Source organism: Petromyzon marinus, unplaced genomic scaffold, assembly GCF_048934315.1.
Source record: "Petromyzon marinus isolate PM22_M1 ecotype Great Lakes invasive population unplaced genomic scaffold, UKy_Petmar_22M1.pri1.0 PM_G_Scaffold_141, whole genome shotgun sequence".
Classification (NCBI taxonomy): Eukaryota; Metazoa; Chordata; class Hyperoartia; order Petromyzontiformes; family Petromyzontidae; genus Petromyzon; species Petromyzon marinus.
Window position 1 is genome coordinate 216,357 of NW_027422697.1, and position 13,198 is coordinate 229,554.

Here is a 13,198-nt window from a genome sequence, read left to right on the forward strand (position 1 = left end):
GTGATAAGACACTTCTAGAGTGAGTGATAAGACACTTCTAGAGTGAGTGATAAGACACTTCTAAAGTGAGTGCTAAGACACTTCTAGAGTGAGTGATAAGACACTTCTAGAGTGAGTGATAAGACACTTCTAGAGTGAGTGATAAGACACTTCTAGAGTTAGTGATAAGACACTTCTAGAGTGAGTGATAAGACACTTCTAGAGTGAGTGATAAGACACTTCTAGAGTGAGTGATAAGACACTTCTAGAGTGAGTGATAAGACACTTCTAGAGTGAGTGATAAGACACTTCTAGAGTGAGTGATAAGACACTTCTAGAGTGAGTGATAACACAGTTCTAAAGTGAGTGCTAAGACACTTCTAGAGTGAGTGATAAGACACTTCTAGAGTGAGTGATAAGACACTTCTAGAGTGAGTGATAAGACACTTCTAGAGTGAGTGATAAGACACTTCTAGAGTGAGTGATAAGACACTTCTAGAGTGAGTGATAAGACACTTCTAGAGTGAGTGATAAGACACTTCTAGAGTGAGTGATAAGACACTTCGAGAGTGAGTGATAAGACACTTCTAGAGTGAGTGATAAGACACTTCTAGAGTGAGTGATAAGACACTTCTAGAGTGAGTGATAAGACACTTCTAGAGTGAGTGATAAGACACTTCTAGAGTGAGTGATAAGACACTTCTAGAGTGAGTGATAAGACACTTCTAGAGTGAGTGATAAGACACTTCTAGAGTTAGTGATAAGACACTTCTAGAGTGAGTGATAAGAAACTTCTAGAGTGAGTGATAAGACACTTCTAGAGTGAGTGATAAGACACTTCTAGAGTGAGTGATAAGACACTTCTAGAGTGAGTGATAAGACACTTCTAAAGTGAGTGCTAACACACTTCTAGAGTGAGTGATAAGACACTTCTAGAGTGAGTGATAAGACACTTCTAGAGTGAGTGATAAGACACTTCTAGAGTTAGTGATAAGACACTTCTAGAGTGAGTGATAAGACACTTCTAGAGTGAGTGATAAGACACTTCTAGAGTGAGTGATAAGACACTTCTAAAGTGAGTGCTAAGACACTTCTAGAGTGAGTGATAAGACACTTCTAGAGTGATAAGACACTTCTAGAGTGAGTGATAAGACACTTCTAGAGTGATAAGACACTTCTAGAGTGAGTGATAAGACACTTCTAGAGTGAGTGATAAGACACTTCTAGAGTGATAAGACACTTCTAGAGTGAGTGATAAGACACTTCTAAAGTGAGTGCTAAGACACTTCTAAAGTGAGTGATAAGACACTTCTAGAGTGAGTGATAAGACACTTCTAGAGTGAGTGATAAGACACTTCTAGAGTGAGTGATAAGACACTTCTAGAGTGAGAGATAAGACACTTCTAGAGTGAGTGATAAGACACTTCTAGAGTGATAAGACACTTCTAGAGTGAGAGATAAGACACTTCTAGAGTGAGTGATAAGACACTTCTAGAGTGAGTGATAAGACACTTCTAGAGTGAGTGATAAGACACTTCTAGAGTGAGTGATAAGACACTTCTAGAGTCAGTGATAAGACACTTCTAGAGTGAGTGATAAGACACTTCTAGAGTGAGTGATAAGACACTTCTAGAGTGAGTGATAAGACACTTCTAGAGTGAGTGATAAGACACTTCTAGAGTGAGTGATAAGACACTTCGAGAGTGAGTGATAAGACACTTCTAGAGTGAGTGATAAGACACTTCTAGAGTGAGTGATAAGACACTTCTAGAGTGAGTGATAAGACACTTCTAGAGTGAGTGATAAGACACTTCTAGAGTGAGTGATAAGACACTTCTAGAGTGAGTGATAAGACACTTCTAGAGTGATAAGACACTTCTAGAGTGATACGACACTTCTAGAGTGAGTAATAAGATACTTAGAGTGAGCGATCAGACACTTCTAGAGCGAGTGATAAAACACTTCTAGAGTGAGTGATAAGACACTTCTAGAGCGAGTGATAAGACACTTCTAGAGCGAGTGATAAGACACAAAGGTGCATCTATTGTAGCGACATCGTCTCTGGTTTACACATCTACCGGGTATCCACTTGACTCTGTATTGTCTCGGAGTAAGTCCACCAACATTTCCACCAACTGCTGGAAGTTGCCTCGCTCTGCCTCACAGTTAGAATTCTCCTCCTGCTTCATGTTGCCTCCATCGATGTGAAGGTTCCATTTTGGAGTTGAATCTTCATCTTCACATTTTACCTTCACTTCTTCGCTCTTCACCATCACTCCTTCACATTTCACCTCAATACCTTTAATAGTGTCCAAGCTGGGATTTTCTTCCGGTTCTTGTTTCATGAGGGATGGGCTCATGGCGGCACTTTGACTTTCACAAGCCGATTTCAGACTCCACTCCTTGTGGATCTTCTGATACTTGTGTGTTTTCTGGTGTACTTTAAGATGTGGTGACTGTGCAAACGCCTTCCTGCACAGAGTGCACCTGAAGGGTTTATCTCCCGTGTGTGTTCTCTGGTGTATTACAAGAGCAGATGACTGTAAAAATGCTTTCCCACAAACACTGCACTTGAAGGGTTTCTCTCCCGTGTGTGTTCTCTGGTGTGTTACAAGGGCAGATGAATGTGCAAACGCCTTCCCACACACATTGCACTTGAAGGGTTTCTCTCCTGTGTGAGTTCTCTTGTGCCGTGTCAAATTTCCAGTACGATCCGTGCTGTATGCACACCGGTCGCAATGTTGCCTTGTAGTACTGAGCTGCGCCGAGCGCCTTTGCTTCATCAGACCAATTCTGCAGAGGAAGCATCAGAGGAAGCATCAGCTGCAGACAGAAAAAATAATATCCACACCATCTACACGTCAGTATCGATGCACAGAGGAAAGCATATATACACAGTAACCGGTGACTTACACGTCTATACTTATTAATATATTCATGATATAGTGGAAAAGTGTCCCAAATTCATCACACGGGCTGTTATGGCACAGTTTAACACGTAGGCTTTCGCGACCAATATTCATAATAAAGGTTTTCGGGTTAGATCGCGTTATTTATAAATGTGTCATAACCCTCCACCACCCGACATGGCCAATCAGCAAAAAGTGTCACGTTGACAAAAGACAAATAATTCACTACTTTAGCCCACCGGTGTGTTGAAGAGTGAATCCACAACATTTACAGTTTGAGTACGACGTTTTGCTGGTAAATACATCCAGCATCGGGCAATTCGCCAGAATGGTAAAGCCCTCGCTTGCTCCCGGTTTTATATAGAGCAGCAGGGTGACGTCATCATTTAACTCATATCAGGTGCAGTGATTAGAGGCGGAGGGGGGGGGTATTGTAATTATATAATCGATTAGTAATCAGTCAATGGTTATGATTAGTAATGAGTTGTAGATTAGTAATTAGTTGTAATGTGTGTTAGTGATTATATGCTATGTTAGTAATCCGTAAATTAGTATGTGTTTCCCCTATAAGGAATTGTAATGTGCATTCAAATTCTTAGCTCCCTCGGCAAAGCCACGCCGAAGGGAAACAACAAAACAACAAACATATATTCTGTTATTTTATTGCTTCCCCCCAACGCGACTCCACTGAAAGAGCCAAGAACATGAATGCCCCCCCACCCCCACTAGCTCCACCACTGTCACACACTGGCATGGTTCACAGGTGGTGGTGTGTCCACACCCACGCCTGGCCACCTTCACCTGCTCAGTATTAATGCTTACTCACTCCACCAAGTAGTTAATTGAGGATCAATCAACACAGTCGAGGCTGCATGTCTCTCTCTCTCCTCGTGTGGATTTCCTTCCCGATCCCCCGGTTTCCCCTCTACATGTAGAGAATGAACACCGCCACACGTCTAGAGTGAACACCGCCACACGTCTAGAGTGAACACCGCCACACGTCTAGAGTGAACACCGCCACACGTCGAGTGAACACCGCCATGCGTCTAGAGTGAACACCGCCACGTGTCTAGAGTGAACACTGCCACGCGTCTAGAGTGAACACCGCCACGCGTCTAGAGTGAACACCGCCACGCGTCTAGAGTGAACACCGCCACGCGTCTAGAGTGAACACCACCACGCTGTTGACAAGCCTCACCTTCTTCTTGGTTCTTTCGGTAAAGTCACATATAATGGAAACAAAGTAATAAAAATAAAACATAATAAAATAAAATAAAATTCTCATGAGGTTTCGGCCACAACACAAGTAGCCTTCTTCACGTGAAGGAACAGAACTGTCGGGACAACAGCGCTTCAATGAACGCTGCTAAGATTCGGTGCGTCTTTTAAGCTAGGTGAGAGAAGTGAAGCGCCTTGAAATAGCTGAGGGATTAGCTTGTGACTGGTCACAGAAACAGCTATGTTAAAGTCAAAGTTTACATATCAACAGAGGCATGAAGTATATGGATGCTAAAGGGCTGCAACTACCCAACTATCATACAGGAAACCAATATGAAAAAAAACTAAGTCTAAATTACATCAATATAATAAATGTACTCAATATATTCTTCAATAAGCTGAGCTATTAACACAAATCAACTGGGTATACACTACACTATATAATGAATACTATATAGTAAACCAATAAAAAACTAAAATATAAACTACCTCAATGTTATCAATAAACTCTATATACTCTCCAATCAGCTGAGCCACCAACAATAAGTCGTTATATATCACAATGCCATATGGCGAAAAATTGGGTGGCGGTTTCTTCCCCTCAACGTCAGCACCACGGACAGCGACGAGCCCCGTTTAGACGGACGAGTCCATCCATGCTCGGAACGGAGGAGGGGGGAGAGAAACAGCCACGATGCGCTGTTATACTCCATGTTATAAACCATACCATTAACCGTGGTGTGCCAGCGAAAGAGCTGCGGTCTGAAGGTCACCGTAAAATACAATTAATTAAGAGCCGAAATGGTTTAAAACATCTTTCCAATGGTTACTAAGCCAGAATCCATCTTCTCGGTTGAAATTGACTCTTTGCTTGTATATGTGGATGGCCTCATGAACGAGTCTCTCATGGTAGCCGGTTGGCTTGCAAAGAACCTCCGTCTTGGAGAAGTCAATGTCATCTGAGCCCACTGAATTATAACAGTGATTTGCCAGGGCAGAGGAGTTCGTCCTACCGTGTTTCAAGTCTGCTTTATGTTCGCGGATGCGGTCCGAGATATGTCGTTTGGTTTCTCCAATGTAGCTGCTACCACAGAGGCACTTCAGTTTGTAAACACCCGGGTACTGTATGTCTGGAACAGCATCTTTTACAGATGGAACCAGATCACGGATTTTATGTACTGTGTTGAATCAGACCTGGATCTTGTGTTTATTCAGGATTTTGGAGATCTTTTTAGTGACCCCTGCAATGTAGGGTAAGGTGAAGGTTTTGAGTGGCTCCTCAAGAGGATCCTTCTTCATGACTGGAGTGACGGCTTTGCTGATTGTGTAGTCGGAGTAACCATTAGCCCTGAGAGCCTGGTGTACGTGCTTGAGTTCACTGGCAATGTGTTTCTGGTAGGAAATGCATTGGGCTCTATGGTTTAGAGTCTTGATGAGGGAGTTCTTCTGGGATGGGTGGTGGTGGGAATCCGGTTTCAAGTAAGCATCTGTATGGGTAGCTTTCCTGTAGACAGAGTGGCTCATTGAACCATCAGGTCTCCTTTTAATTAAGACATCCAAAAAGGGTAGCTTGCCATCTTTTTCGACCTCCATGGTAAATCTGATGGCTGGGTGTATGGAATTGATGTGGTCGAGGAATTGGTCTAGAGCAGGCTGGTCATGTGGCCAGATGACAAAAGTCCGTCATTTGTTGTGTGTAGGGAGAGGGAGATGGGTCACTGTGTGTGTGCAATATAAACGGAGTTAATCCTTTTGTTGCGTAGACTTTAACATAGCTATTTCTGTGACCAGTCACAAGCTAATCCCTCAGCTTTTTCAATGCTAAATTCTCCTGTTTGATTTGTACTAGGTGCCTCTGTGGATGTGTAGGCTTTGACTTTAACATAGCTATTTCTTTGACCAGTCACAAGCTAATCCCTCAGCTGTTTCAATGATAAATTCTCCTGTTTGATATGTAAACCCCTTGGTCAAGGTGCCTCACTTATCTCAACCAGCTTAAAAAGACGCTACGAATCTTAGCAGCGTTCAATGAAGCTCTGTCGTCCCGACAGTTTTGTTCCTTCACCTGAAGAAGGCTACTTGTATTGTGGCCGAAACGTCGTGAGAATTTTATTGTCTTATTTTATTTTATTCTTTTATTCTCATTCTACGTGACTTTACCGAAAGAACCAAAGAAGATAAATCCTTGCAGTCACGAAAGCTTTAAATCGAAATTTAACCGCCTCTACGGGGAGGGATTCCACACAACCTTAAGATCATTCAACAAACTCCGGGACAACAAAGCTCAACTAATCGAGTCTCTCACCTTTCTGAAGAGATGCCGCGACTCTAAGGTAATACCAACCGCATTTACACTAACCTCTGCTGCTGCAACTTCTGTCAATGCAAAACGAATTCCAGCTAGAACTAGCTTCGCTCTTATCTCAGAAAAAATCAGACTTACACGCACCGAACTTGATCAGTTAGACAAGACACTCAACAAATCACACTTAACATTGACAGCAACAATGTCTACATCGGATTGGGAACATGTAGACAATATGACTGCCTCTTCAGCTGCCACTGTCGACAAAATATAGGGAAAATTTGATTTCCAAATTCAATCACCTCTCCAACAAAAAATCGGATCCACACACCGAAAAGATAGACGTTAACAAAGTCATATTAATCGCAGTAACAGTTCCATTTCTGATGGCCTGAAATCCGTTTTAGCTAAAGGTCTAAACTTTGCTGTCACACCGAGACACATCCCAGTTAATGATATCATTGCCCATGTCGACGTTGCACTCAAGGGCTTGAGTCACATCTCTGCAGACGTAGCAAGATCTGAAATCGCTGCAACCCTCAAAAACGCTAAGATGCCACCAAGCAACATCAGCAAAGATGAACGCTTTGAATAATCTCAATTAAAAAAGAGAGATGATATTGTCATCCTCTCAGCCGACAAGGGCAATGTCACTGTCATCATGGACAAAACAGAATATAACAACAAAATTCAAGAACTACTCAACGATGGCAGCTATACAAAAATAAAAAGAGATCCCACCAACAGCCTGGTTACCAAAACGAACAAAATCATCTCTGATTCAACAGCATTAATTGATCAGACCAAACAGTTCTCGTTGAAACCCTCTGCTGCCAGACCACCAAGATTATATGGCCTTCCAAAGATACACAAAGTAGATACACCCTTCGTCCCATCGTCTCTACTATCAACTCCCCCACCTATAAACTGGCACGTTTTCTTGCTGATATACTGCGACCTTTCAATGGAAAAACCACCTCTGCGGTACTAAATTCTACTCACCTGGTATCGACAATCAAAGGCATTTCCCTGTCCCCAGACGACCTGCTTGTCAGTTTTGATGTGGTGTCCTTGTTCACCAAAGTTCCGGTACCTGACACCATCGCAATCATTGAAGACTTGGTTCATCAAGGACTGCATACTGATGTACCCCCCTGGTGAGACATTGCTTAACCAACACATACTTCACCTGGAATGGAACTTTCTACAAACAGACTGAGGGCACCCCAATGGGCTCCCCCCTGTCTCCGGTTGTAGCCAACGTATTCATGGAAAAATGTGAAGCTGGCGCCATCCAGACTGCCACTTTACGCCCGACCTTATGGAAGAGGTACGTGGATGACACTTTTGTCATCTGGCCACATGGCCAGCCTGCTCTAGACCAATTCCGCGACCACATCAATTCCATACACCCAGCCATCAGATTTACCATGGAGGTCGAAAAAGATGGCAAGCTACCATTTTGGATGTCTTAATTAAAAGGAGACCTGATGGTTCAATGAGCCACTCTGTCTACAGGAAAGCTACCCATACAGATGCTTACTTGAAACCGGATTCCCACCACCATCCATCCCAGAAGAACTCCCTCATCAAGACTCTATACCATAGAGCCCAATGCATTTCCAACCAGGAGCACATTGCCAGTAAACTCAAGCACGTACACCAGGCTCTCAGGGCTAATGGTTACTCCAACTACACAATCCGCAAAGCCATCACTCCAGTCATGAAGAAGGATCCTCTTGAGGAGCCACTCAAAACCATCACCTTACCCTACATTGCAGGAGATTACTAAAAAGATCTCCAAAATCCTGAATAAACACAAGATCCAGGTTCGATTCAACACAGTACATAAAATCCGTGATCTGGTTCCATCTGTAAAAGATGCTGTTCCAGACATACAGTACCCGGGTGTTTACAAACTAAAGTGCCTCTGTGGTAGCAGCTACATTGGAGAAACCAAACGACATATCTCGGACCGCATCCGCGAACATAAAGCAGACTTGAAACACGGTAGGACGAACTCCTCTGCCGTGGCAGATCACTGTAATAATTCAGTGGGCTCACATGACATTGACTTCTCCAAGACGGAGGTTCTTTGCAAGCCAACCAGCTACCATGAGAGATTCGTTCATGAGGCCATCCACATACACAAGCACAGAGATAATTTCAACAGAGAAGATGGATTCTGGCTTAGTAACCATTGGAAAGATGTTTTAAACCATTTCGGTTCTTAATTGTATTTTACGGTGACCTTCAGACCACAGCTCTTTCGCTGGCACACCACGGTTAATGGTTTGGTTTATAACATGGAGTATAACAGCGCATCGTGGCTGTTTCTCTCCCCCCTCCTCCGTTCAGAGCATGGATGGACTCGTCCGTCTGAACGGGGCTCGTAGCTATCCGTGGTGCTAAAGTTGAGGGTAAGATTCCACCCATTTTTTCGCCATATGGCATTGTGATATATAACAACTTATTGTTGGTGGCTGAGCTGATTGGAGAGTATATAGAGTTTATTGATAACATTGAGATAGTTTATATTTTAGTTTTTTATTGGTTTACTATATGGTATTCATTATATAGTGTAGTGTATACCCAGTTGCTTTGTGTTAATAGCTCAGCTTATTAAAGAATATATTGAGTACATTTATTATGATAGTTGGGTAGTTGCAGCCCTTTAGCGTCCATATACTAAATGCCTCTGTTGATATGCAAACTTTGACTTTAACATAGCTATTTCTGTGACCAGTCACAAGCTAATCCCTCAGCTATTTCAATGCTAAATTACCCTGTTTGATATGCAAACTCCTTTGTCAAGGCGCTTCACTTCTCCCACCTAGCTTAAAAGACGCTATGAATCTTAGCAGCGTTCATTGAAGCGCTGTCGTCCCAACAGTTCTGTTCCTTCACCTGACGAAGGCTACTTGTGTTGTGGCCGAAACGTCATGAGAATTTATTTTATTACGTTTCATTTTTATTTGCATTACTTTGTTTCCATTCTACGTGGTGACTTTACCGAAAGAACCATGAAGATGAATCCCTGCAGTCACGAAAGCTTTAAATCGAAAGCCTCACCTTGTGTTGTTGTTGTGGGCAGGTCGTTTCTGAAAACTAGAGCGGTATAGCAGCTCAAGCGGGCTTGGCCTGGTAACAAAAGAAAATTAAAACTGCGCGAATATTTACAATAAAACAAAGTTACAAAGTGGCTAGCCGGGTGAAGACAAATTAAACTTAAGCGAGATAATTAAAGTGAATGCAATCAGGTGAGGGGAGGCAAGGCCCCACGTGGCTAGGCCCCGCGTTGTAAAGTTCCAACCTGGACATCGATTCCCATGCTCGCTGCTACTCAATTGACATCCCTGAGAGAGAGAGGGAGGCTCTACGTTGGTAAACAACAACAACCACAACCACCACCACAACAACCACAATCGCAATGAGAATTTCTCACCTCGGATTTCAGTGCAGGAAGCGATAGCTTCCTGTTACCTCGTGACGTCACGCGGCAGCAGGTGACATGACGTCACATCCGGGGTACGAGACACGCTCCTCCCACAATGAGCTGCTCCGTAAATAAAAAAATTAGAGTATGATTAAATTATGTTAATGTGACATGCGATATATAGTAGGTGCTGAACCCATCGCAATAAACCCGCGACGGCTTTAACGGACACATTATGTTAATGAGCCGCCAGTCACTGGGCGTAGCTTTGCCCAAATAAGGATTGCCACTGGAACGATATCGGCAGTGACCCATGCGGAGGGGACGTCACGCTCAAGAGCGCGGTGGACAGGGGAGGGGTGAATACCTTGGTGACATGACGTCACTAGCGAGGTACACCTCACCCTGGCGTTTCACGCCGATGAGGTAATTAAGAGTGGTGACGTCACAGAGTTGGAGTTTAAGTTGATTTAGATTCATTTTCCATTGCTCCCTCCCTTGAGTATGTGAGCTCAGCAACAACGTGGACATTATTGTGTATACACTGTGTGTGTGTACACTGTGTGCGTGTATACTGTGTGTGTACACTGTGTGTATACACTGTGTATACACTGTATGTATGTGTACACTGTGTGTGTACACTATGTGTATACACTGTGTGTGTCACTGTGTGTCACTGTGTGTGTGTACACTGTGTGTGTACACTGCGTGTATGCACACTGTGTGTGTCACTGTGTGTGTGTACACTGTGTGTGTGTACACTATGTGTATACACTGTGTGTGTGTACACTGTGTGTGTACCCTGTGTGTACACTGTGTATACACTGTGTGTGTGTGTGTACACTGTGTGTGTGTACACTGTGTACAGACACTGTGTGTGTACACTGTGTATACACTGTGTGTGTACACTGTGTGTGTACACTGTGTGTGTGTACACTATGTGTATACACTGTGTGTGTCACTGTGTGTCACTGTGTGTGTGTCACTGTGTCACTGTGTGTGTGTACACTGTGTATACCCTGTGTGTGTGTACACTGTGTGTGTACACTGTGTATACACTGTGTGTGTACACTGTGTGTGTACACTGTGTGTGTGTACACTATGTGTATACACTGTGTGTGTCACTGTGTGTCACTGTGTGTGTGCCACTGTGTGTGTGTGTCACTGTGTGTACACTGCGTGTGTACACTGTGTCACTGTGTGTCGCTGTGTGTGTCACTGTGTGTGTGTCACTGTGCCTGGCATAAGCGTCGTGGTGACGTCACCGCCACTTAGTGGCGAATGGCGATTGTTGTTATGTCACTGTGTCACTGTGTGTGTGTCACTGTGTCACTGTGTGTGTGTACACTGTGTGTGTCACTGTGTCACTGTGTGTGTGTACACTGTGTGTGTACACTGTGTACCGTGTGTGTACACTATGTGTGTACACTGTACGTGTGTACACTGTGTGTACAGTGTGTGTACACTGTGTGTGTAGTGTGTGTATACACTCTATTTGTACCCTGTGTATACTGTGTGTACACTGTGTATACACTGTGTGTACACTATGTGTATACAGTGTGTGTACACTGTGTGTGTACACTCTGTGTACACTGTCTGTGTACACGGTGTGTACATTGTGTGTGTACACTGTATGTGTTCAGTGTGTGTACACTGTGTATACACTGTGTGTGTACATAGTGTGTACACTGTGTGTGTGTACACTGTTTGTGTCCGCATTGAACCGAACCCTCGGCAAGGCCATCTACTTAATGACGAGAGAAAATTCACACGAAATGTCCTTTTCAATGAAGTCTTCCAGATGTAAATTGATACAAGCTTTTAATGAAGAAATAAAATAATCTAAGTCAAAACACAACACAATTCAAAGATGTTTCATTTTAAAACAACAAAACGGAGCATGGGGTACTTGCGTGAATGCGTCCTTCGTGTGCCGTAAATGTTGTGACTTTCCTGGCCTGAAGGCCGTCAATGTGTTGGACCCTTATTGGTGCACAGCGTCTCAACAACAGCAGTGGGGTTTGCTTCAACCGATAGGTACGAACATCCAGACGTGAATCAGCAAGGTGCATTTCTAGTCCCAGTTAGACAAAATCTACGTCAACACGTAAGACAAAACTACAATTCGTGTTGTAGAGAATGTACCACCTCCTATACGTGTAACTTTCAAGTGGTATGCCTTGTAACTGATGAATGATCCGAGCGTGCTCCCTATTTCAAAGACAATTGAGTTGTTCCAGATGCTTCCTGAAACACAAAAGTACCCTTTGACCTGTATCACAAGAACAACGGATCTCACCTGAGTTCTCTGTACAGGTTGCTTTCAAAACACACACACACTTTGTCCTAACATCACTTATTCAATGTTTGCCCCTCAGACAAAATGATACATGTACAAGCACAGTCAGACAAGTATTCATTCTAAATCATTGACGGGCATATTAACATCGAATTACTGCAGCGAAATTGACTGCATCACGTTACATCGTATTAACAAGAAGTTATTTTACAAACACGCACCGTCTGCTTAACAGTGTATGTACAACGTACTATTGTTGCATCATTCAAAACGAGTAGGCCGTTGAATGCTGGCGTCTGGGTCAAAATGTAGCAAATTCTAAACATTACGCTACAAATAATAGATGAGGGCGTTTCGATGGCAACACAAGCAATCGTCATCATGTGGGACAAGCACAGCAGCAATAAGAAACTGCTGGAGAAGGCGCCTACTACTTCAGTAGTTTCTCTTGCTGTGGTTGTCCCACCTGATGACGATTGCTTGTGTTGTGATTTAAACGCCGTGATCTGTTATGTTTCTACCCACGTGGTGACTTTACCGAAATAACCCAAGAGTGTGGATTCCTGCAGTCACGAAAGCTTCAAATCAAGATTGCCTACAAACTACACAACTGAGATGACGCATCAATCGTTGCCCCCTACTGACAGGCTCTTGTCCACATGCAGGCTGGTGCAGGGCCACCACCTTGTGCCACACAGGGGCAGCTGCTACTTGGGGATGCTCTTCGAGTGTTTCAGACGAGGTACAACACAAAACTCCGAGTTGCTGAGGCGATTTAGCAAGCACCGTGTAAATGCAAATATGATAACATAGTGAATGCTTGGGGGCTTATTGTCTCTCGCTCCTGGTTAAAGATCTACCCAACCCACAGGTCTACAAAGACTGGGCGCTCTTACTCTGCAGGTTGAACCTAGCAACTGAGTGTCCAACTTCACGTTCTTGTCATTAAAGGCCTGTGACAAAGGTGCATCTATTGGAGCGACATCATCTCAAGCTTACACATCTACCGGGTCTCCACTTGACTTTGTATTGTCTGGGAGGAAGTCCACCCA

The 13,198-nt window shown here is 43.6% G+C and overlaps 1 protein-coding gene across 2 annotated transcripts; it reads right to left on the reverse strand.

The window, feature by feature from the left end:
* Positions 1-1,781: 1,781 nt before the first annotated feature.
* On the reverse strand, positions 1,782-9,922 carry LOC142910377 (uncharacterized). Of its 2 annotated transcripts, XM_076059986.1 has the most exons (4): positions 9,857-9,922; positions 9,484-9,552; positions 7,414-7,504; positions 1,782-2,772 (listed from the first exon to the last, which is right to left on the reverse strand). In XM_076059986.1, the coding sequence occupies exons 3-4, from the start codon at positions 7,434-7,436 to the stop codon at positions 2,046-2,048; spliced, it is 750 nt and encodes a 249-aa protein (XP_075916101.1). In that variant the 5' UTR covers positions 7,437-7,504; positions 9,484-9,552; positions 9,857-9,922; the 3' UTR covers positions 1,782-2,045. The 2 variants fall into 2 exon arrangements, 1 of the variants encoding a protein (XP_075916101.1); XR_012932878.1 differs by lacking the exon at positions 7,414-7,504.
* Positions 9,923-13,198: the final 3,276 nt, after the last annotated feature.

Coding starts and splice junctions, on each gene's coding strand:
- LOC142910377 (XM_076059986.1), bottom strand. CDS start 7,436: ATGCCTTTGATTGTCGATACCAG. Junction 2,773..7,413: donor CCTTTGATTGTCGATACCAG/GTGAGTAGAATT, acceptor CTTCCTCTGCAG/AATTGGTCTGATGAAGCAAA.